General features: G+C 35.1%; 1 protein-coding gene across 4 annotated transcripts in view; it reads right to left on the bottom strand.

Annotated features, from left to right (window-relative positions):
* Positions 1 to 26,664, bottom strand: part of CNKSR2 (connector enhancer of kinase suppressor of Ras 2) — a 272,213-nt gene that overhangs the window by 38,665 nt on the left and 206,884 nt on the right. For all 4 annotated transcript variants that reach the window (XM_090264455.1, XM_090264454.1, XM_090264453.1 and 1 more), the window contains 6 exons: positions 20,064 to 20,236; positions 17,112 to 17,185; positions 16,760 to 16,831; positions 10,136 to 10,203; positions 3,767 to 3,867; positions 547 to 1,093 (listed from right to left, as the gene is read on the bottom strand). In XM_090264455.1, the coding sequence (XP_090120581.1) occupies positions 547 to 1,093; positions 3,767 to 3,867; positions 10,136 to 10,203; positions 16,760 to 16,831; positions 17,112 to 17,185; positions 20,064 to 20,236 (1,035 nt within the window). The remainder of the gene's footprint in view (positions 1 to 546; positions 1,094 to 3,766; positions 3,868 to 10,135; positions 10,204 to 16,759; positions 16,832 to 17,111; positions 17,186 to 20,063; positions 20,237 to 26,664) is intronic.

Here is a 26,664-nt window from a genome sequence, read left to right on the forward strand (position 1 = left end):
CAAATTGGTTTCTAGACATAAATTTGGGTATTTGAAGTTGACAGAATTACTATGTGAAATTTGTATCCTGGAAAAACTCTTGAACTTTTAAGTTGTATATGTGTCTGTGTGTATGTATTCACTTCCTTTTCAACCAAGGTTCTGCTAACACCCTCCTTGAAGCATATATAGTTTCTTAACCCAAAGTCAGGGGGCAATAATTGTGGACCAAAGGGATGATACATGCAAGTGAGAAGAAAGTGGCTAAGAGGAGGAAGAAAAAGAAATAAATACCATTAACCTTAAAAGGCTAATGGGTAATTGGATAAAAAAGTTATTTGTTTTAGCTGTGAGTATCCTGGGATAGACGTCTCATTACTCATCTATTCTCCCAAGTTACTTAAGTTCTGAAAGTAGCACACCAAGGGATACCTAACTTCCTATGCAGCAAGACGATTATTTTAAGAAAAAAAAGGGGGGAACAAAATTCTATATTCTTAAAATAAGAAGTTTGAAAACGTTAGGACTCTGTGTACACAGGCTAAGAATCTTCATCAATATACTTACTTTTGTCTCCTATGTTTTCCCCTGCTGCCTCCCCTTCCTCCTCCTCCTCCTCCTCCTCTTCCTCCACCTCTGTGGGCTGCACGTCATCCTGCGGGTCACAGGCACTAACCGGTGCATTCAGACAGCAGTGGTTGAACCCGCTATCTCGAGGCAGAGTAAAACTTCGAGGCTTGCCCCCATTTCCATTTAACACTTGCATCCTCTCGCTCTCGGCTAATGGGTATGGCCCATAGTGATCCTGTAGGTGGCATTTCTGAGTTGGAAGGGTGGACTGCCGCCTGTGCTCCGGGGACATGGCCGCGGAGTCAGAGAAGACAGAATCCTCCAGGGGGAGAGTCTGAAGATAGTGTAATCCTGAGCTTGTCAGGGGCGTCTCAATTAAATCCTGCCAGGAGCGGCGCTGGCTGGCTGTCTTGCGAATGGGGGACACTGCACTGCTCCCAGTCACTTCCTGACGGAACTCCTCATGAGAAGACTGAGACTGAGAGGTCTCCGTGGAAGACAGCCGGCTGTGTTTGGCTTCCACATAAGGACTGGCACAACTCATCTGTGGAAAGGAGCCTCTGATGAGTCTCTACAGAAATAACGGACCACTCCTATCACCAAGGAACACGTTTAATTTCCACCAGGCAACATTTGCTACTTGAGAGTTAATGAGTAGTCAAGGTTTCAAACACCTCCAAGTTAGGACCCAGCTGACATTTTATGAGACTGAGATGCAGATGTTTTGAAATGCAGCTATACCAGGTTCTCAAGAAAAATCTCACATATTAATGCAATGTTTTACAATGGAAGTATAAGAAAATGGGAGCACTTGTGTAAGAACTATTGAGCAACTAAACAAATTATCCAAGGTTTTAAAATCTGTACGCATTTGAAATCCTGAAAAGTTGTTGCCAGATTCCTATTTCCAGAGTTTATGGAGCTTGGGGATGAGAGTAAGGAGAGAGGTTTTGGGATGTGAAAACAAAGTGCCTATGCTTCACAGGTGAATGTCTGTTCCGATGGGCGCCAAGGAAAAGCTTGATGGTCTTGTGAATTCTGCGGCAGTTTTTAGAGAGTTAAAAATGTAGGTAGTATGAGAGTATACCCTGATGGGGATTAGCATTTGCTCTGGATACAGGAACTTCAGGGTATATAAACACAAAAGAAAAAAGGAATATTTTTATCCCTGCAATGTAAAGCTTGGGAATGTATGTTACAGTGAAAAGCACAACTAAGCAAAGGGATTACTGACATCAAGTGAATGCTGTAAAACACTTGCAGGTACTGCTACTGGGACAAGCCTTGCTCTACCTCTGGGGGCAAACAGACTAGGTCAGGCCCTCTGCCAGCAGGAGAGGCCAGATTTATTAAACGTGATCATAGCAAATGGGGCTGAGGACAAACCTGACTAAAGGGAAAGTGCATGCTGCCCCTCAGAGTAAAAGAAAAGTTATGTGGCATTTTCTGGGGGCAGTTTATCTTCTCACGTGTTACTAACAATGTGAATAGTTTCCTTCTTGAAATGCACATACTGTTATGATTAAAGAGCTTCTTGGTGAAGGTGCAGTTTCCCTTTGTTCCTCTTTTATAAAGGAGTTATTCAGACCCTGATGGTTCAGGGAAAATATGATATAAACTATATCTTATCACTGACTTCATTATTTCATTTCTATAGCTCGTCCTTGTATTCTGTTGCACTTGGTAAACTTCAGCATTTAAAAAATCAATGTGCAAACAGATAGGGACAGTTCTGCTTTTTCCCCACTTTTCTTTGTTCTCACTTAAGTAAGAGACATTGTCTTCAAACATTTTACTAAAAATGTGGCTCCCCTTTTAGTTATTAGCCAAAAGTGCCTGTTCATTTATTTCAGAAATATTTATTAAGCACTTAACAAGTAAGTGCCAGTGCTGAGCTAGGTCAAGAAATGTGCAGATGAATAGACTGTTCTCAAAAAGTTCACAATCCAGACCAGCGAGTTGTGTGTATGCCGAAATATTCTGATTTGATGTGTTTTAATTGGGCCTGAACATTTGCATTTTTAAACATTCCAGAGGTGATTCTTATCCACAGTCAAGGTTGAGAAGGCCAAGGCCTAGAATTATATCAACATCTCACATAGCATCTTTCTTATTAAAAATCCCCTGAAGTGATATGGAGGTGGAACTAGGTTTGCTGTTGCTTCCATTTCTTATGTGGAAGACTCAGTCCTAAGGTAGGCAGAGTTGATACTCATGATACCATGACCATGCAATGTATCGTCTAAAGTGGGACACCACTGAGAAACTCTCACTAATTCTGATGGGAAATGGGCATAAAGTGAGACAGTCCCAAGCAAACCAGAAGAATTGTTTACCCTATTAAAAGATCAAAGTATAGTTTATACACAGAGTTATTTACACAAGTTTAAGAGGTCTGGAGCACCATCTAAATATACACATTAAACCAGACCCCATGGCTGTCTTAAAAAGCTATATGCCAAAACATAGGCAATACAGATATAATCTTAATTTTTATGAGTTGATTCTAAAGGACATAAGAATGAACTTTATTAGTGTGAAATAGATAAGGTCAATTTATATGAAACATATTTCTATGAAAATATTTTTGCTGTTATTTTCACAAAAGCTACTGTGATACAAATAGCATGTTTTGTATGTATGCTTAATAAAACTGGTCAGCAATTAAACACAAATACCATATGATATCACCTAATACAGGAAACTAATGAACAACAGAAACAAAAGAGCAAAATAGAACTAGAGGCATGTAAACAAGGAGCAGACTGACAGTGATCAGGGGTGAGGGGGTGAGGGAGGGAAGGGGGGAAAGAAGGGGAAGAGTCTAGTCAAGGAACATGTATAAATGACCCATGGACATGGGCAACAGGGTGGGGATTGACTGTGGGAGAGGGGGTGGGCTGGGTGGGAGGAGCAATGGGGGAAAAAGTGGGACAACTGTAATAAAAAAATAAACAAACAAACAAATAAATAAAAATAAATAAAACTGGTCAGATATTCATTATGCCTGAAATCTGTGGTTATTTCTCCTGATTAAATAGTCTTTGTATACCTCATGTTTTCCCCTTACTGCTTTTAGACTTCCTATTTTCTTTCCCAAGAAACTGAGGTCTGACATGCAATTTACCACATATCTTTTTTTTTTTTAACATGGAAAGTGATGTTGTAGGTCAAAGAATCTGATGCTGTATTAAGTACATTCCTGTTGGCAACTTACAGAGGGAGGCCGTGGGTATGTATCGTAGGGTGGTGGAGGGCTGTCCTGTTTGGGTGTTGATGGAGTATCTGCTTCTTCCTTATCACTCTCACTCCAGTAATCTGAAAATTCACATACATGGATAAATCAATATTCTATTAAATGTTTCTAGACATATTTTCAAGAATACGCAAAAGAAAGTTTAAATTCCACCCTACACCCTGCTCCCCAGCACCCCCTACTCCAGGCCTACCAACTTTTATTTTTAGCTGGATTTTGAGGATGAAGGAAGTATACAAATTCTTAATTCCAACCTTCTTTTAAAGCAAGCAATTATATAAAACCACAATTTTAAGGACTTAAAAAAGACATTGCATACACCAAAGCAAGTTTAGGATGTTTGAGATTACAGACCAAATTATTCTGTAGCTTCAATTAATGAACGATATCACATGATGCTGTCTAAAGATGTATCATTTTATTCTAAAGGAAAGCAATGAATATATTGCTGTAGATACCTACAGATATAAGCACCTCCAAAAAATTATGTTTTCAATTCTCTTTTTTGGCTTTAATTCACTAGTTCTCTAACAATCACTGTTTCCAGAGTCATGCTGACATAAGTCTCTATAACACCATACTCCCACCTTTACTTTGAAACACATGGCAAACTCTGACTTTTGCCAATTTAAAAAAGGGCAAATCTGCTGATGTGGGCTGCAAGTTCCAAACTTCTAAAACTACTTAAAAGGGTAGAAAATGTAAGCTGCTAGACAAACTGACTTGGCTGATCAGAGAAAAGGAGAAAAACTCTGAAAGATACATTAGGTGAGTAAATAAAATACAGTAAAAAGACCAACACTCAGAATCCGTTCCACTAATAAATACTTCAACTACCCTGTCACTGCTGGGATAATTCTTTATGTTATTTATGTGGAAAAACCCAGAAGTATTATCCATACGAATTTCAGTTGATAAAAGAAAAGGTATTAAAATAAAAGTTTCCTTATTATTATGAAAATCTAAGTCACAAAAGAACCATCAAAAGGCTTGACCGACATTTAGATTTTGGAGAAAAATCATGGCACATATTTTTACCGTACTCCTCTCTATCCAGGAATTCCCATACTGTAGGATTTTATGTATTTTATTTGTGTTGCTGATCTATATTATTAAGTACAGCTAAAATTTATTGGGTACTTAACTATATGCTGAATAGAAAGTCGTAGAAGTAGAATTTGAACTAAGAACTTGCCTTGCACTAAATCTCAGAGGGCTAAGTCACTGGGACTCTTTTGTATGACACAGTGGGAATGTTTAATGTGACATATATCCACAATCCTTTAAGCCCCCTCCTTCTGCTGCTCTGTAACTCCAGCTATTGTAAATAGAAATTCCTTAGCAATGGAGATTATTATATTTAGGCCTAAAAATACAAGGACTCTGAAAATTATATTTCTACTGTAATTATTCCCTCTGTGTAAAAGATAAACAAAGACTGGTTAATCTAAATTTGATATCTGGTTTTTACATTGGATCACACTGGTGATGGCCAGTATATTAAGACTCCCGCAGATGTGAACTGACATGGTTGGCCAGAGACGGACCCAGCAAACACTGGTGAGAAAAGCATGAGTTATATACTCAAACTGGTGTAGGTTCAATTCTTGGGTGTAACACTTACCATCTTTACACTCTTGCGATGGTTACTTAACCTCTCTGAGTCTGTTTTGTCATCAGGAAAAGGCAGTTAACAATAACTGCCTTTCATAGTTGTGTGTGTGTGGAGGTACTAAATAAGTAAAGTATATCCAAAGCCTTTGCCCTTGCTGGTGTGGCTCCATTGGTTGGAGCGTTTTCCAATAAACAGGTTGGTGGCTTGATTCCCAGTCAGGGCACATGCTTAGGTTGTGGGTTCAGTCCCTGGTCAGGACATGTACGAGTGGCAACGGATCAATGTTCCTCACTCGCATTGATGTTTCTCTTCCTCCCTTCCTCTCTCTCTAAAATCAATAAGCTTGTCCTCAGGTGAAGATTCAAAAGAATAACAAAAGAGCCTTTGCACCCTGAAATCACTCAATAAATATTAGTTAGGAGCCCTGGTCCTCTTTGCAGGTAGCATGCCAGGACAGTTTGACCCAGCTCACATAGGAGATAAATGCCTGGTGTTCAATCTTCTCAGATGTTAGTTTTTTGTTATAGCAATTACTAGCCATGAAAAGTGAATTCTTGAGCTCTGGGCCTGTATTGGGTGCTTTTGTGGGAACTTGAACTACTACTGGGCAGTCAGTGCTAGAGGTGAAGGGACTGAGCACTGCCCCCCCCATACACTACTCCTAAGCAGTGGGCTTGCCAAGATCACCCTGCTTTTACCCTCCCCCCTATTTACAGAAACTGGTACCTCTGCTGAGTTGCTCTTTGATCTTTGCATTGATACCTTGGGGCCTCAAGGAATTAGCACCTCTAGTGGTCCCTATTAGCACACTGAGAAGGAAATGATCACTATTTTATCAAGATCTCTATAGCTATTGCTGTAAGTGACATATTTGGGAGAATATTCTTTTCTACTTTTTCCACTAAGCTAAATTAGAAATAAATTTAGCTCGCTATCTGATGTAATTCTTGGTTTATTAAAACGCATCACCAATCTAAAGTTTTCTTGGGTTGCCTAAGAAAAGACTGAAACATCACTTTGCAAATTAACTTCATTTCTCATATTATGCTGTGTGTCTCTGAGAGAGCAATGCCAGAGTACAGGCGACACAGAAAATTTAGTCAGGCTTTTATGGGTTTGTGTGGAAAATTACAAGCGTACTGTGGCTCAGAGGCTGAAACTAGTCTGATTTTTATTCTAAGAGCAAATTAAATTTTTTAGCTCTCTATTTAGCAGAAAAGAAATGGATACTTTCCATGTCTCTTGCAGTGAATTCAATTTTATAAGTAACTAATCATGAATAAACAGTCCCATCACTAGAACAGGAAAATTTCCACTTTACTTCTTATGTTGATACAAAAAGATAATTTGTAAAGGATTGACTTTTTCATCTAGAACTATCAAATAAATACAACATATTTCATTCATTTTTGTGTAATTAAAGCTCTGAAAGGAGCTTATATGTGACTGAAAATAATGTCTGACTTAAAGCTGGAAAAATATAGAAAAACGATTAGCAGATAATTAGCCAAACTGTGATCTTGGCAGAATTTAGTGTAATACTGTCTTCTCTAAGTACAATGACGAGTAATGAAAGAGAACCTCACATCCTTTATACTTCTGTAGTTAATGGTAGTAATTCACTAAACTTTTATTAAAGTCAATGAATGAGTCACTTCTAAGTTGTACTGAGCATTTAAATAGATACAGTGTTTGGCAGTTATTCCTTTGCATAATTGTGCAATTTTATTCCCAATCCTCAGACAGCTATATTTGGCATGAAGTTTAACTTTGGTACTCAGGAAGTGTCAAATAACTTTATAGAACTATGGAGTAGACACATGGACTCAGTAGTTTCCTATATAGAATACCATGAGACCTACTCACGCAGGGGTAGGAGGTCTGTTTCTGAACTATGTTAGAGTACCTGAGGTCTATGCTTCTGATATATCTTAGAGTGCTTGATGAACTTAACTCTAGGTGGGAACCCAATTTATTTCAGATTCCAGTTGCACTGTATTACCAAGAGAGACTTGAGTTGTAACTATTACCTTCTGCCTATGATTGTTTGCCATACTCCAGTAGGCGCTAAAATGTATACTCACATGAGAGAGCACAGCAGCAGGAATCCATGGGATGAATACTTTTTAGAGCCTGCATGTATAACACAACTTACCAGTTCTTTCATCTATAATGAAATTTGGTCATATATATCAAGTACAAAGGAAATTCACTAAAATCAAGAACATGCTCATCTTCAAAGTAATGCCCAGTGATAAAATATAGAAGTTAAGCCTGAAAATCCAAGCTTTCATATTCACACAAATTGACTTTTTTAAAAGATTAATTTTCCTATCAGTATATTGCCCACACTTCTAATTCTTGCATCTTAAAAAGACTAGAAATAAATGTATATGCACCTTTAAAGAGCAATCTTATGCCTTTTAAAGAAATTTGAAAAGGAAGGCTTTTTTTTAGTACTCTCACCACACTTCTATGCCTATAAATTAAGTTGCAGCATGAAGGTGGGGAATAAACTTTTTTAAAATTTATTTTTATTTTTTATTGAATTTATTGGGGTGACATTGGTTAATAAAATTACATAGGTTTCAGGTGTACAATTCTATGACACATCATCTATATATTGTGTGTTCACCATCCAAAGTCAAGTCTCCTTCTGTCACTGGTTATCTCCCCTTTACCCTCTTCAACTTCCCTCTACCTCCTTTTCCTATGGTAATCACCACACTGCTGTCTGTGTAGAATAAACTTTTAACAATGAAGAAAAGTGGCTCAATAGCTGGCTTGACATTCATAGTCCTGACTGGGGTTTGCCTGTGCACACTGATTTAATGAAGATGGCTTCCACATTATTTGTGGAAGTATCCATGCTGGTTCCACTGTAGCAATGTTTTATTTTGTTACTTTCTTGACTTCGCATTCTTATCACCCTGTGAGAACCAGTTCAGATAATAGAGCAAACATAAAGCCTTTCCCTACTCTATATGTGGAAGAAGTCTCTCCAGTCTCATATCCACGACACTTGATTTGTACTTCCTTACATTTCACTTTCTGTATTGTACTAGGACTATATTTTCTACTAGAAGTTAAGGTAATTTCAGGAAGGGCAGGTACCTATTTCACCTTGATATAATTAGAGTGCTAGCTGAAGGCTTTATACAGAAATACTTATTGGATCAAATATCTTCTCTCCTTCTCTATCACTGACTTTATATGAGGCTATCACTTTCTCCAGCAAGTATTTCCTCATTAATACTGTCTCTTTCTCAAGCCTTAAAAACATTTGCACCTACTTAGTAAATTTTTTAAATCAGTTGCATAAAAATTACTACCTATTGACTTTATGTTGCTCTTTAATTTTTATTAAGCAACTTCAAGGGTGTATTTTTGAGATCCTCAACAAGATGATGAATTCCCATTGGCAGGAAGCATTTTTGTTATTTCTTTGAACTCTCCTGCCCTATCTCCTCACCCTGCACCTCTCCACCCACCCCCATTCCCTCACCGCATGGCCAGGAGTTGGTAAACTATGGCCTGCAGGTCAGTAAGGTACTCTGCATGTTTTTATAGGGGTCTGTGAATCAAGAATGGTTTTTACATTTTTTTAAATGGTTAAAAAAAGCAAACGAAGAATATTTTTTGAAACATGAAAAATGATATGAAATTCAATTCTGGTGTCCATAAATAATGTTGGATTGGAGCTCAGCCACTCCCCTTTACATGTTACAGCTGCTTTCCTGCTGCAATAGCAGAGCTGAGTAGGTGCGACAGAAACCTTATGGCCTGTAAAACCTAAAATATTTACTATTTGGCTCTTCACAGAAAGTTTCCTGACCCCTGCCCTAAACATTTGCTGACAGATTAGTTTTAGGATCTGGTTATCTCCTTCAGATACCTCTAACCTTTAGTTTTCAGATGTTTTAAGAAGTTTTGGCTGTGGTTTATACTCTGAGATTAAACAGAAGGTTTTTAGAATCTCCATATCAACAAACATGCTATGCTCACTGGCTACACAACTAAAACTATGTTTGTATAAGTATCAATCTGTAAAATTCTTTCAAATTTAGGGTCTCTAAATTTTCAAGAAACTATTCATGCTTGCAAGTGATGTACAGCAAATACTCTTTGGGAAATGTGATGCCACTTCAGAATGGTGACAATAGCTTTTGTTAAGATTTCAATTCTGGACCATGACATTATTTTTCATAAATCTGAGGTCAATACCAAGGCAAGTTCCATAAAAACCACAGAGTTACACAGTAATAGAACTGAAGAACAAAATCAAATAAGATAATTTATAGGAAAAGGGATCATTTATCTGAACTCTAAGCATAAAAGGCCAATTCAATGTCTATGAGACTACTAAACAGAAAAAACAACTCACCACCAAGGACCTAGAATTGAGTCTCTATATAGAACCAATGAAAGACTGTCACATTTTTAAGAATTTTTTTCTTCCATAGGGAATAGAACAAGGGAATTAGCAACAGAGGAAAATTTCATGTTAGCTGCTCCAAAATTTTGAGAGTTTATTCCCTATCAGTTTAATTTATTAAACTTTACCCATAAGATACTATGGTTTGGTACGCATATGAGAAATAACCACAAACTAACACGTACATTTTCTCTCAAGTGGTAACAGTGAATCACTGTACAGAATAACAGCAAGAAAAAATAAGTATAACAGAATTGTAAAAGAAAAAGTATTCTTTTACCTTGTTCTTGCTTAAGCCTCTCTCTTTCTGCATATCCTGCAGTCAGCATATTAATTCTGTTAAGCCATCTGAAAAAAACCAAATATTAAAGTCAGAAACATTGTGACTTACTTTGTTATACTTCTTTGAAATATTTATTTTAAGATGCCTAAGAATATATGGAATAATCCTACATAAAAGATTTGTTATTTGCTACTCTTGATACATGGAGACTTCAGTGAGCTATAATTTGCTGTAGTAGAAATTGCTCCCACACTGAAGATGCTATTTTAATAGAAAAGTCTTGGACAAACCTGTTAATGTCTATAACATAAAGCGTTTTGGGATGACCAAAACCCTATTAACTCTGTTATTCCAATGTAGATGCATTCCAATTAGTTCTGTTGTTTTGTTTCTTCAGAACAAATGTTCCTTTACAGATATTTAAATAACATCAGATATAATTTGTCCTGATAAGGGAAAACGTTGTGGACCTTGCCTGTCAAAATAAGTTTTATCATGAAATACTAGTGTTGATGAAGCTCTTTTAAGTTTGACAATCCAATGGAAAACACATCTGGGGAGTACTTAGGAAATTTCTTTCTAAATACAAGGGTAGTGTGTTTTCCAAAGACAAAATGAGCATATACAAATTTAAACTCTGCTGGGATCTTGAAAATTTATTTCCATGAACAATAGTAACTTAAAATGAATCTTAATTCTTCCCTTTTTGAGAAGAGCCGCTATTGCCTGAAGCAAAGCCCTGTTTCAATCTCCATCTTTGTCCCAGCAGGTCTTTCCTTGTGTTCATTAATCCAACTGTTTACTCTACATCAGCTTGACAAATCACAAAATATTTAAACTGATCTAAAAAATTCCCATTGCTCATTATGAGCTATGATACAAAATCAGAAATTAAGGAAGAACCCACCTCCCAAACTAGCTTGAGGAAGCTTGGAACCACTAGTCTAACTAACATCATTCAATTGCGGAATAATCTGATTGAGATACGTTTTTTTAAGGAAAAAGCTGTGTGTGAGAACTACTCCTAAGAGCTTATCTCCTCTGTTAAGTGGAAAATGACATTCTTTGAAATGATTCATGTTTCATCATTTATGCCAAGCTTGAAAAGGGAGGGAAGTTGTCTTTCTAATAGGCAAAATCACATCGATGGAAATTTAAACTTTAATTTTAAGAAGAAGTCACTTAAGCCCAACTTTATTTTGACAAAATTTACAATGTTATTATCACCTTAAGTATGTTTGGGAAGTGAAGAAGGGACTGGAGCAAATGAAATAAAGATTGATCAAATGAATTCAGTACCATGGTATACACACACACAGTCCAGGAAATTATGAACTATAAGTCAGAAAGTCAACCTCATGACAAATAACCTTTTTAAAAAATGACTTATTCATTAGTAAAAGGTCAAAATTAAAATTTAGTCGACAGGTCATTTGTAGCGACAAAGGGTATGGATTGGTACCACAAGGCAAATCTTAGCACTCTTGGGAAATATTGCTATTGTTCTTTTTGGGTGAAAATGATAGTAACAATAATAGAGGATGATTTATTATTGAATTTCAATTCAGTATCTCATATTTACTACTTTTTAAAATATCACTGCAATTTCATGTTAGCAGAAGTACAAAGTACAATGAGGCCTTTAATGAAATGAATCAGGAAACTAAAGAAGTGGCTTATTTTTCAATGCAACAACATTTATTAAGTATTTATCTGCTGAATGATGAGTTATATTTTGGGGTACAAAAGTGAATAAGACATAATTCTAGCCTGCAAAGGGCTCCAGAATTGCAAAATTTCATAAGACAATTGAAAAATTAAACTATTTTTATGAAGAAAATTCTGTTCATAATAAACACTCTTAATAAATGTGTAGATAAACTCTGGCCACTGCATATAGCCACAATACGCTGAACAATACACAAATGTTGGTGCAATCTTAGATAAACTTGTCCTTCAGATCTCATTTAGAAGATGCTTACCTACACACTTGTTGCAGTTATGGTTTGGAATTTATAGGCCCTTATGAACAGTAGATATATGTGCATTAAATAAGTGAAGGAATGTTTACTCAGAGCTTATGTGTGCCACATACTGTTCTAGGCACTGAGGAAACAGATAAAACAAAGCATTTGAGTTCATGATGTTTATATCTTAAGAGGGAGACAGACAATAAACAGGGATACAAATAAACCTATGTTAAGTAGTAGCAAGTGTATTAAAAAAACAAGGTAATAAATTAGAATGTCAAAGATGCCAGGGATAGGGGGAGGCTGTTTTAAAATATGGTGGTTAGGGCTGCAGTACTAAATTTAGAATATTTTCAAACATATTGATGGAGAAGTTCTTTATATTAGGTCTAAATTCACCAATTCTTTAAAATAAGAAGATATAGGTAAGGAGATATTAGACCCACACTGAGCAATCCAATGAGGTTGTCAATAACTGACAGAGAATAATGTATTGAGAAAGGAAAAAAGAATATGAACTATGGGGAAAATGTAGAAATAATAATAAAAAAATAGAAGTTAATGAGTCCTCACAACTACAAGGACATGTGCTGACTTGATGAGAAATATATAGGCCAAATGAATTCAGCAATAAATCTCATAATAATTGAGAAACATAATGTTTTGTTTTTTTCCCACATATTTCACACAAAGTGGAAAACTTGAAAAATATTTCAATACTCATTTCTGAGGAGGGAAGAAATGGGTGGTGGTGGGGTGCTTAAAAGTGTCTTGCAAATTATCTAACAATCAGATTTATGCTGATCAAAAAACAGAAGGTGAGATTTTAATATTCAATGAGTACATATATGAGGTCTGTCCAGAAAAGTCCAGCCATTGTTAATATAATGAGAATGGTTTGCACAACATTGATGTAATCTGGCAGCCAAGGAGAGTGGACTAGAATGCACATGCAAGAACAATTCAGAGCTGTACTAGTCAGTGGGGATGGTAGACACTGTTGAGTGAGCATGTGTGCTGTGTGGCTGTCACATTCAAAATAACTGAGTGAGTAGAGCAATAAACCTGTATCAAATTTTGCATTAAGCTTGAACATTTCTCCACGGAAACTATTCAGATGGTTCAGAAAGCTACAGCTATGGGCAATTGGTGATTGGCAGCTTCATTGCAACAATGTGCCCACTCATGCATCACGTCTCGTACAGTTTTTTGGCGAAACATCAAATTGTCCACATGACTCAGTCCCCCTACAGCCCAGATTTGGCGCCCTGCAACTTCTGGCTTTTCCCAAAACTAAAGTTACCTTTGAAAGGGAAGAGATTTCAGACCATTGATGAGATTCAGAAAAATATGATGGGGCAGCTGATGGCAATTGGGAGAACTGTGGGAGGTCCCAAGGTGCCTACTTTGAAGGGGACTGAGGCATCATTGTCCTATGTACGATGTTTCTTGTATCTTGTATCTTCTTCAGTAAATGTCTCTATTTTTCATATTACATGGCTGGATACCTTCTGGACAGACCTCATGTGTGTATATATACACACATTTGGGTATATGTCTACATAAGTAGATATGAATACATATATGTGTGTATCTATACATATGTATAAATATACACAGAAATTTTATAGTAGGAAATTAAACTTAAGGATCACTTTTTCATTCCAACTACTAGATCCTGTCACAAATAGCACTATATATTTTAAATATATATAATAATGCTTTAGAAATAATGAAGTAACAAGATAGAGCATATATTTATAATAATTATAATTACATAATTAAAATTATTATAAATATGTCATCTCTTGAAGACTCAGGTATGTGCCTTTAAAAGAGTACGTATACAATGAACCAACACCCACGTCATCTTGCTGTTATTTAACAATCAGGTTACTGAACAAAGTTGTTGGAGGGTGCCTTCCCCCATCACTAATCACTTGTGAATATTTCTAGCACCGACTCTCCCATTTCCATTAACAAGTAATTTTTAAAAAAGTTGCCTATTGAAAGTAAGCATCAGGAATACACTTATAAAAAAGAAAAAGCAAAGCAAAAAAAAAAAATCCATTACACTTAAATCTTTTAAAAGATTCAGTATTTCAGAACAATTTAATTCTGTCTGAAATGTATGATGTGGAGATAATATATTTGATCAGATTTATTTTTTGAAACTTCTGCTTAGAAAATGTACTAAAATGAAACACATGGGTTTGGTTTCACTTCTGTGGTATCCTGAAGCAGATACATGCATAGAAGTATTAGGGAAGAATAGTGACATCATACACTTCTGAAGTTATTCCTAAACCGAGTAGGGAATGCAGACCAAGAAAGATGCTTTAGTTCATAAAAGTGCATTTTTAAACAGGCCAGTTTCTAAGCTCAAGAAGACCCTGATTATCATGTATCATGAATGATTAAATTGCATTAATACTTAGATATAGGTGACTCAGCTCAAGTGTATCCACCTTGTAAGATAGGATATGTTGTTATATACCTGTTTTCAGTTTGGTCATAATGTAAACCGTTCATATTTATTCCAAGGGTGCTGAGCTCAACAAATGGTAAAATAAATAGTAACTAGAAAAGTAGAATACAGAATTATAAAAACAAAAAATAAAATAACACTGACCCCTCCCATGTCATGTAAACAAGGAGAAAGAATGGTAACATATTAATCAAGAGAATAGTATGGAAATTACATGAAAAGCTCAGTTCTCTTATAAATAATGAAAGATTTTTATCAACTATCCTCAACACTTTTCTTTGCCATTTCCTTGTATTCATATCTCTGCTTTGTAAAAACCATGCTGTATTTCCAAGTGTCAAAGAACAATATTAATGAGACTCTGAATTATACCCCTCAAAATAAAGGCAAACTGACAGATGGAAAAGAAAGCACATTAAGTGTTCATTTATTGTGTTCAAGCATGTTTATGAAGCTGCACAATTATATGGTTAAAATATTTGGATACTGATTTTTTTCGAGATATACACAAAAAGGTAAATAAAGTAAGAGCTCAAAGTATATAAAAGGAATCTATATTGCTAGCAAACATTTTATAGCACTTATAATGTAGAAGGCCTTTATATGTGCTTATCTGCTTCTCACAAAAGTCCTATGGGTAAAAGTGGTTATTATCTCCATTTTAAAAAATAGTTAATAGCCAAAACAGAGAGGTCAAGTTCTGTGTCCAAGGTCACACAGCTAGTAAGCAGGAGAGCTGGGATTTGGACAATGTGGTTCCAAAGTCCATGCTCTTGACCACCATATACAACCTCCTTAATTGTTGGCAGGTTATATATATGATATACTCTGTCTGCTGAAGATCTATAAAGGGGAACATTTTGCATCTTCAATCTAAGTTTTACAAATCTAGAAAAGGGAAAGAGGAAGGGAAGGAAAGGAGGAAAGGATCAAATTAATAAAAGCGAAAGTACAAACACAAAGCAGAATGTTGCAGGTGATGGAAAATAGAGAGATTTTCCCAGAGCCACCAAATAACAATGTAGCCATCTAATCACTTGGCTGCACAATCCTGTCGAGCGACATAAAGAAATACTAACTTTGTTTAGGCCTGAATTATTGAGATGAATATTATGTCATAAATACTCAGCACTAGGAAAAGTCAGCTTTTGTGTGTGTGTGTGTAGGCGGGGGGGGGGGGGGGGAATCTTTTCTTCCCTACCTGAGAATAAATTTGAAGACATTTTCTTGAAATGGGAGTATAAAAAACCTTTCTTTTCATCTGTGATTTTTTTTGGGTCTACATATGGATTCTGGCATATTTTTGGTAAACTTGACAGTCAACGAATTTACTTTTTAAAAGAATGCTGTTCTTTAAAATTAGGTATGTCTACATTTTATTGTATTTTAAATTTTTAATTAATTTATATTTAATTATTTTTCTATTACAGTTGTTCCACATTTTCCCCCATTGTTCCCCCTACCCTGCCCACCCCTTCTCCCACAGTCAATCCCCACCCTGTTGTCCATGTCCATGGGTCATTTATACACGTTCCTTGACTAGACCCTTCACATTCTTACTCCTCTTCTCTCCCTCCTCCCGCCCCTCTGGTCACTGACAGTCTGCTTCTTGTTTACTTGCCTCTGGTTCTATTTTGCTCATTTGTTTGTGTTGTTCTTTAGTTTCCTGTATTGGTGATATCATATGGTATTTGTCTTTTGTTGCCTGGCTTATTTCACTAAGCATAATTCTCTCTAGTTCCATCCATGTTGTGGCAAATGGTAGGAGTTCCTTCTTTCTTTCTGCTGCATAGTATTCCATTGTGTAAATGTACCACAGTTTTTGATCCATCCCGTCTACAGACGGGCACTTAGGCTGTTTTCAGGACTTGGTTATTATAAATAGTGTTGCTAAGAACGCAGGGGTGCATAGGTTCTTTTGAATTGTTGTTTCAGAATGCTTTGCGTATAATCCTAACAATGGAATTGTTGGATCAAAAGGCAGTTCCATTTTTAATTTTCTGAGGAAATTCCATACTGTTTTCTATAGTGGGTGCACCAGTCTGCATTCACACCAACAGTGCACTAAACTGATTAATCTAGAAGCTTCAGTGATATTCTCTAGGTATTAATGTGGAAAACTTACTAACTTTGTAAGTACTTTGAAATTTAAGTACACTTTACCTGTTCATGTCATCAAGATGCTCAGCAGCAAAATAAAAGCTTTTGATTTTAGGATGACAGGCTTTGAATGCACTGTAAAAGAAAAAAAGCAATTTATTTTATTTCAAATTGGGAAATAGGTTAGAATGAAATCATTTTTATGAGTAAAATTACCTTGATATCTAACCTGAGTTCACATATATAATGCTTCTGCCATAATGACAGAAATCAGTAAAAAATCCAATTTTCTGCCCACAAAATGCTTTCTTATTACTTCAATTTGAAAGCATTAGATAGCAACCTATAATTTAAAAGCTAGAAAAAATTTAAAACCTTTCCCTTTTCTCCCTCTCCCCAAATAAAATCAACTTACTATTTCTTGCGGCATTCACTGGCTCTATCAATTTTAAATTCAGGCAGACTGATGAATCCTTCTGCTTTTTCATCCTAAAGAAGTAACACTCTTGTTTAGAATATTATATACAAAGGTTTGAAGCTGGTACTATATAACTAATGCTTTAAATGTCTATACTAATGAATCTGTTCATTTAATTCCTTAAATTTGACATTTTAGAGAATAAATTCTACTCTTAGTTGTTATATTCCATTAAATTAAAGGTGTATTTTGAACATTTAGAGTACTACAAATTAAAATATGTATAGAAAAATTTAAAAATCCTTTTACATTAAAATGAAGATAGAAAATTCTTTAATTCTCAAAGTGAAACATGTTCTGTAAGTAAGTTTTGAATCTGAATGTTTATATACTTTTATAGCATATAAAATAACTTCAGTCCACATTTAAAATTCACAGTTATTTTGTGTAGTCAAGAGTTTACAGATAAAATAGGCTCTTTTAATCTTCAGATATCTGACTTGGTATATATGCTATATATAAAGGTTATTTTTCACTTGAAAAATTTCATAAATAGATAAAATCCTCCTACATCTAATGAGGGGTGAAAAAACGAGATATAAAAACTATCCAAAATCTTAGATTAGATGCACATTATCCCAATTATAATAAGATTGGCTTTGGCTAAACCCTTTCATTGTTGTTTTGTCCCTTTCATGCTCATGACCAAGCTCCTTAGACTTTACTTTTCCAAACTTGATCTGTGCTGTACTGATGGCTTCTTATATCTCTAGTTCAAATGAGATTAAATCCCCATTTGCTATCTCCAAGAAATATAGAGTATCAATTCTTTTACTGTGTGTATTATATATGTAAAACAACAAAAAATTGATATGACATTGACCAAACTTTTTGTTATTAAAAAACCAGTATTATAATTTTTTCAATATTTGAGTTTTTTCCTTCCAATCTTAGGGTAAATACAATAGTTTCAAATCTCTTTCTCAACTTTGATTTCACTTGTTACCATGATGCTTTTAATTTAAAGTGTTTAAATTTTGAATCATTTTAAATATTGTGGGGGTAGTTATTATCTTCCCATAATAATGTGATGAGAGACTTTTACAGTTCTCCTAAAAATGTCACACTAGGATATTTCTTACAATGTATACTGTGGAATTATTCACTCACCTCACAAGGCTAAAACAGTAACAATAATTCTCTGATCGAAACTTAACTACTGTTCAATAAAAAGGGGCCACAGTATTTTTTTATCACTTAAACTGTGAAAGATAGAATATAATTTAGCATACAACAGACAAATTTTCAAGTGACATTAAAATAAAGAGAAACATAGAGAACACTATATTTTGATAATGCTTGATTGGCTTATAAAGTGTATATATACACTAAATGAAAATGAAGGTAAAATTATGGTTTGTTTACTATATCTAAAATAAGACACATGAACCCCGGCTGGTGTGACTCAGTGGATTGAGCGCTGGCCTGTGAACCAAAGGGTCGCTGGTTTGATTCCTGGCAGGGGTGCATGCCTGGGTTGCAGGCTGGTCCCCAATTGGGGATATGTGAGAGGTAACCCATCTATGTTTCTCTTGCATATCAATCTTTCTCTCCCTATCTTTCTCTCTTCCTTTCCTTCTCTCTAAAAATAAATAAATAAAATCTTTAAAAAAATAAAATAAGACACATGAAGTTATGTGACTGCCAGAAAAAAATATCAAAAGTATAGTAAATAACAAAATCCTTTTATAGAATATAGATATTTATCTTAAATAGCAAAATAGTAATTCAAGATTCATAAATGAAATAAGATGTCAATTTGAAAAATATTAATAAAAGCATATCTTGATCGAGTACTAAATGTATACCAGGCATTGGTGCTAAATGCATTGATTTCTTTTATCCATCTGAGAGCCCAACGAGCTAGGCACTATTATTACTCCCTTTTTTGCAGATATAAAAACTGAGGCACAGTAATTCAGTCAGTATTAAGAATATTCTCTTAAACATAATCTAACATAATATAAAATAACAACATAACAGCCTGTCAAGGGAACACAAAATTCTTTGTGTACTGGATGTTACAATAGTAAGCATAATAATGTTAAATTACATTTCAAAAATTAATTTTCAAATGCAAATTAAATGTCATAACATAATATTGATAGTATTCATATAAGACTACTGATAAAGCCAGCATACTGCATTAATAAACCATGTACATTTTTGAGAAAATAAGTTAACAATAGAAATTATTGTTAAAAATACTAGAGGAGAACTGATAGATGGTTATGGCAAAGAAATCAAAGAAACTGTAGTGTAAGGGGAATATCAATGAGTAAGGTACATCCTTACATGTCTATTGTGATATGTGAGAGATTATGATATAATTACTCTGGGTATAAATCTGTTTACTGCAAATGAAAAAAATCATAAGAACAATTAAAGTGTATTATATACACCCTACTTTCCAACTGTGCCATATGAAATGAAAATTGCAGATTTTCAAAACTAGTCTACCAGTTTATTTTTTTTAAACTGAAAATTGAAACACAGTCTAGTGATACTAATGTTCTAAAATTACTAAAGGATTCCCCCAAAAACAACAGAAAAACTTTAAAACTTTAAACAAAAACAGGACATTTAAAAATCTAATCAAATTTCCATATATAATCCTTTATTTTTAATTAGATATACAAAACTCCACTGTACTTTATGTGTTTCAGATATGTTGCTATGTTAGAATAAATGACACAACTATCTTTACAGAACCCCCAAAATGCAACCATTTTAAGAAATCTTAATATTTTTCTTGTGAAAAATAACTAGCAGAAATCTTCTGAATTCGCCTTAAGATGAGTACATGATTTTACAATATAAGTCTCAAAGCAGTGATTCTTTTGGTTAAATATAGAGAATGAGTGGGAAAACAAAATGTGCTTGTCTTACCTCCTCATTAATATACCAGTATAGGGATGCATCCTTAAGGACAAACCAATATTTCTTCCATTTCTGTGAAAAATAACTCTTTGCATCTTTCTTTTTCCAAAGCCAGCCCTCACAGTCACCACGGCCAAGATCTTTGCAAGAAATTCGTCTTTTGCTCTTGCCAGCTATAGGACCTAAAGATAATAGTGGGTAAAAATGCTCTTTGAATTTTATACATGTGTGGAGGTAGAAGATTAATGTACAGATCACAAAAAAGTCAGTCTGGGTTCTTAACCTTAAAAATTCTTATTTATAATTTAGAAAAATATGGAAATCTTTAGTATCATTCCTCCACATAAGTGGCATACAACTGATGGCAGTAGAGTAAGTAGAAGTTACACTCACCTCCTCCCAGGACCAAATCAGAATTACAACTAAATTATAGAAGAAGTAAGCAAGCAAGCAAGAATAAACAATGGAAAACTAGCTGAACAGAAGTCTTATAAATAAGGTTTTATAGAAGAGCCCATATAGAGACAGGTAGGAAGGGCAGAAATGTAATAAGAGCTGGCCCTGCATCCATGTGTGGCAGTTGAGAATCTGGCGGGATATCTCAGCTGAAAAAGTTCTTCCTGAGAAGCAAGGGGTCTCAACCCCATGCCAGGCTCCCCAGGATGAAAACCAGTCCAGAGAAGAGGGGCCCACATAATATCTAATGTGAAAATCAGCATGGGTTTCATCTGCCAGGGTGAGACCTGAGACTGCTAGAAATCTAGGCACACTCTTAGAGGGACAGCACACAAAATCTCGTTCTCAGCCACTAACCTTGGCAGACCTACCTAATACACTTCTAGAAACAAATATCAGAGAGGCAGCCAAAATGAGAAAGCAAAGAGACATGCCCCAAATGAAGGAGCAGAAGAAATACCCAGAAAAAGAACTAAAAGAAATGGAAGCAAGCAATCTATCAGGTACAGTGTTCAAAACAATGCTTATAAGGAAGCTCAAGGAATTTAGGGAAAGAATGGATGACCTCAGTGAGAGCTTAAACAAAGAGATAGTAAGCATGAAAAAGGACACAGAAACCATAAAAAGGGACCAGTCAGAAATTAAGAATATAATATCTGAAATTAAGAGTACACTAGAAGTACTCAAGAGCAGGTTAGATAAAGCAGAGGATCAAATCAGCAATTTGGAAGACAAGGTAGCAGATGACACCAATCAGAACAGCAAGAAGAAAAAAAAGAATTAAAAAAAGGACAGTTTAAGGGACCATTGGGACAACATGATGTGTAACAACACCTGCATTATAAGGGCAGCAGGAGAGAGAGAGGGAAAGGAATTGAGGACCTATTTGAAAAAAAATGACTGAAAACTTTCCTAAACTGGTGGAGAAAAAAAGACACAAAAGTCCAGGAAGTGCAGTCCCAAATAAAATGAAACCAAGGAAGCCCACACCAAGACCACATACATCATAATTAAAATGGCAAAGGTTAAAGACAAAAAGAGAATCTTAAAGTCATCAAGAGACAGTTACTTACAATGGAGCTTCTATAAGACCATAATTAATTTCTCCATAGAAACATTTCAGGCCAGAAGGGATGGAACTGGCATGAAATATTCGAAGTGATGAAAAGCAAACACCTACACCAAGATTACTCAGCAAGGCTCTCATTTAAAACTGATGGAGAAATAGAGTGCTTTCCAGACAAGAAACAGCTAAAGGAGTTCATCGCCATCAAACTAGTATTGCAAGAAATATTAAAGGGTCTTCTTTGAGAGGAAGAAAAAAAGAGGAACATACATATGTATAATAAAATGGCAAAATATGTATCTATCAATAATCACATTACATGTAAATAGATTATAAGCTCCAACGAAAGGCACAAGGTAGCTGAATGCATAAGAAAACAAGACCCATATATATGTGGTCTATAAGAGACCCACCTCAGAATGAAACACACAGGCTAAAAGTAAAGGGATGAAAAAAGATATTTCATGCAAATGGAAAGTAAAAAGGCTGGGGTAGCAATACTTATATCTGACAAAATGGACTTAAAAACAAGTTATATAGTAAGAGACAAAGAAGGACACTACATAATGATAAAGGGATCAATTCAACAAGATGATAAATATAAATCTTGTAAACCTTTATGCACCCAACATAGAAGCACCTAAATATATAAAGCAAATCTTGATGGACAAAAAGGGAGAGATAAACAGTAATAATCATATTAGGGCATTTCAACAACCAATTGAGACCAATGAATAGGTCTTCTAGACAGAAAATAAACAAGAAACAGTAGCTTTAAATGACATAGTAGGCCAGATTGGCTTAATGGATATTTTGAGAGCATTTCACCCCAAAGCAGCAGAACATGCATTCGTTTCAAGTGCACATGGATTATTTTCTAGGGTAGACCCCATGTTAGGCCAAAAAACAAGTCTCCATAAATTTAAAAACACTGAAATCATATCAAGCATCTTCTTTTACCACAACGGTATGCAACTAGAAATCAATTATAAGAAAAATAAAAAAAAAACCCTGAAGAATACACAAACACATGAAGGCTAAATAACATGCTACTAAACAATGAACGGGTTAAAAATAAGGTCAAGAAAAAAATCAAAAGATACCTTGAGACAAGTGAAAACGAAAACACAATCACTGCAAATCTATGGGACACAGTGAAAGCAGTCCTAAGAGGGAAATTCATAGCAATACAGGCCTACCTCAAGAAACAAACAAACAAAAAATCACAAATAAACAATCTTACCTTATATGTAAAGGAATTAAAAAAAAAGACCAAAAAAGCAAAAAACACAGCCCAAAGTGAGTAGAAGGAAGGAAATAATAAAGATCAGAGCAGAAAAAAATAACGGTCTAAAAAATGCAAAAAGAAACCAAGAGCTGTTTCTTTGAAAAGATAAGATTGATAAATCTTTAACCAGACTCATCAAAAAGAAGAGAGAGAGAGAGAGAGAGAGAGAGAGAGAGAGAGAGAGAGAGAGAACCCCAATAAATAAAATCAGAAATGAAAAATGAGAAGTAACAACTGACACTACAGAAATACAAAAGATTATATTTGAGAAAGTCCACATTTGTTCACAATTGTAGCCTTTGGTTTTACATTGGAAAATGGTGGCAAATATGATGAAGGTCTGTGGTCCTGTGGCGTTGTACTGTCTGCTGAAAGCTGCATGCATAAGAGCTGTCCCCAGATTCACAGTGTTGCTTAGGGGATGGCCCTGCCCAGGGCTCAACAGGTCAGCACCCCAGAGCACACTGATCTATCATAGGGACCCATGTTAGAGCAGAAAATTTGGGTTTGGTACATTAGTCAGGTAGCAGAGACAGGGAAGGTTTTCTGGGTTGGGGGGGTGTTTTTATTTTGTTTTGTTTTGTTTTGTTTTAGTAGATTTAATTTGTTTAATCTCTGTGCAGTTTGCCTGAATGAATTGCTATCCATTTATAAGGAGCCAGGGTCCGGAGGTGCCATCACTTTATCTGACCCAAATACTTTCCTGGATAATTCCTGCCATCCCTATTTCCAGTTATCTCTACTGGCTAATAGCAGTGTGCCAGCAAGAGCTGTACTACAAAGAGAGCCTTTCCCTTCTACTCCAGAGTTATCACATAGCTTTGCTGTTGAACCATCAATTTTTAAACTCTTTAAAAGAAGCAGCAGCTATTTTTTGAAATTAAAAAAATATTTCTCTGTTTAGGAATTCCCCTTGGACGTATTCACATACATCAGTTTGTCAGCTGACTCAGGCATTTATCATAATGGTTAACTCTTTCTGTTAGTTTTCAAAAATCGGCCTCATTTACAATTTTATAGAATTACTGCCAAGACATTTCTAATTAAGGTGTTAGGATATTTGGGGTTCCAATTGTAATCCCAGAAGAAAGTAAGTTAGCTTGTATTTTTAAACTTTTTTAACCTTTTAATTATATTAGATAGAATTTTGATGAATTATTTTAATTAGTTGTTTCAGGATGTATTTTTTTCTTCAGAATGACTTAAAACCAGATGTTACAAGTGATCCTAAGAGCAGTGTGAAATTTGCATAAAGATAAATTTGAATGTTGTAGTCAAGTTTACATTAAATCAAGAGGCCCTTTCCAATATGATTTTTTAAAAACTTGTATAACTTAATAAATCCCTAAGATATTAAAAAAAAAGAAATACAAAAGATTATAAAAAATTACAAACTACTATGTGCAAACAAATTGGACAATCTGGAAGAAATGCATATATTCCTAGAAACATACAATATCCTAAAACTCAAGAAGAAACAGAAAATATGAACAGACCAATTACAACTAAGGAAATCAAAGCAATAACAATGAGCTCCCAATAAACAAAAGTCCTGGACCAAATGGTTTCACAGGTGAATTTTACAAAACATTCAAAGAGTAACTAACATCTACCCTACTCATACTGTTCATAAAAATATTCAAAGTGAGGGGAGACTCCCAAACTCATTATCCTAATTCCAAAAATAGAAAGAGACACTAGAAAAAGAGAAAATTATAGGCCAATATCCCTAATGAGCTTAGATGCAAAAATCCTCAACAAAATATCAGCAAACCCAATTCAGCAATACATTAAAAAGATTATACACCATGACAAAGTGGGATTTATTCCTGGGATGCAAGTTTGGTTCAATATACCCAAATTAATCAACACGATATACCACACAAACAAATTGAAGGATAAAAATCATATGATGTCAATAGATGCAGAAAATACAGATGCATTGGACAAAACCCAGCACGCATTTATGATAAAAACTCTCAGCAAAGTGGAAATAAAGGGAATATACCTTAACATAATGAAGGCTATATATGACAAACCCATAGATAATATCATACTCAATGGAGGAAAACTAAAAGCATTTCCCTTAAGATTAAGAGCAAGACAGGGATGTCCACTTTCACCACTCTTATTATTCAACATAGTGGTGGAAGTCTAATTCACAGCAATCAGAAAAGAAGGAAAAAAAGGCATCCAAATTGAAAAGGAAGAGTAAGACTGCCATTATTTACAGATGACATGATACTGTAAATAGAGAACCCTAAAGTTTCCACCAAAAAAAAAGATACTAGAACTTGATAAATAAATTCAGTCAAGTAGCAGTATACAAAATAAATATTCAGAAAATGATTGCATTTTTATACAGTAGTAATGACGTATCAGAAAGGGAAACTAAGAAGACAACCCCATTTATAATTGCATAAAAAATACCTAGGAATAAATCTAACCAAGGATGTAAAAGACCTGTATCAGAAAATTATAAGATAACGAAGGAAGAAGATACAAATAAATGGAAGCATATACCAAGCTCATGGATAAAAGAATTAACATCATTAAAATGTCCATACTACCCAAAGCAATCTATAGATTCAATGCAATTCCTATCAAAATACAAATGGAATTTTTTTTTTACCAGAACTAGAATACATAATCCAAAAATTTATATGAAACTACAAAAGACCTCAAATAGCCATAACAATCTTGAGAAAGAAGAACAAAGTTGAAGACATCACACTACCTGATATCAAACTATACTACAAGGCTATAGTAATAAAAGTAGCTTGGTACTAGCACAAAACACATATACATACATCAATGGAACAGAATATAGAGCCCAGAAATAAATCCACACCTATAAGGTCAATTGATCCATGACAAAAGAGGCAAGAACATGCAATGTGGTAAAGACAGTGTATTCAATAAATGGTGTTGGGGAAATTGAATAGATACATGTGAAAAAATGTATATAGACCACCTTCTTACATCATATACAAGAATAAACTCAAAATGAATTAAAGACTTAAATGTAAGACTCAAAATCATAAAACCCTTAGAGTAAAGCATAGCCAGTAAAATCTCTGGCATTTCCTTTAGCAATATATTTTTTCTGACATATCTCCTCAGGCTAAGGAAACAAAAGAAAAATATACAATGAGACTACATCAAACTAAAAAGGTTTGCAAAGCAAAAGAAATCATCAACAAAACAAAAAGACAACCTCCTAAGTGGGCGAAGATATACAACAATGATACATCTAGTAAGAAGTGAATATTCTGCCCTGGCTGGTGTGGTTCAGTGGATTGAGCACCGGCCTGTTAACCAAAGGGTTGTCGGTTTGATTCCCAGTCAGGGCACATGCCTGGGTTGTGGGCCAGGTTCCTAGTTGGGGTGCATGCGAGAGGCAACCCCACACATTGATGTTTCTCTCCCTCTTTTTCTCCCTCCCTTCCCCTCTCTCTAAAAATAAATAAAAAATATTTTTAAAAAAGAAGTGAATACTCAAAATTTATAAAGAACGTACACAATTCATCACTGAAAAAATACTAGCAATCCAATTAATAACTGGTAGAAAATCTGAATAGACATTTCTCCAAAGAGGACATACAGATGGCCAATAGACATATTGAAAGATGTTCAACATTACTAATCATCAGAGAAATGCAAATTAAAACAATGACATATTACCTTGCACCTGTCAGAATGAGTATCATCAATAAAGCAACAAACAAGTGTTAGGGAGGATGTGAAGAAAAGGGACCTCTCATGCACTTTTGGTGGGAATGGAAATTGGTGCAGTCACT

This window comes from Furipterus horrens, unplaced genomic scaffold (assembly GCF_987537825.1).
Source record: "Furipterus horrens unplaced genomic scaffold, mFurHor1.1.pri manual_scaffold_17, whole genome shotgun sequence".
NCBI classification, from domain to species: domain Eukaryota; kingdom Metazoa; phylum Chordata; class Mammalia; order Chiroptera; family Furipteridae; genus Furipterus; species Furipterus horrens.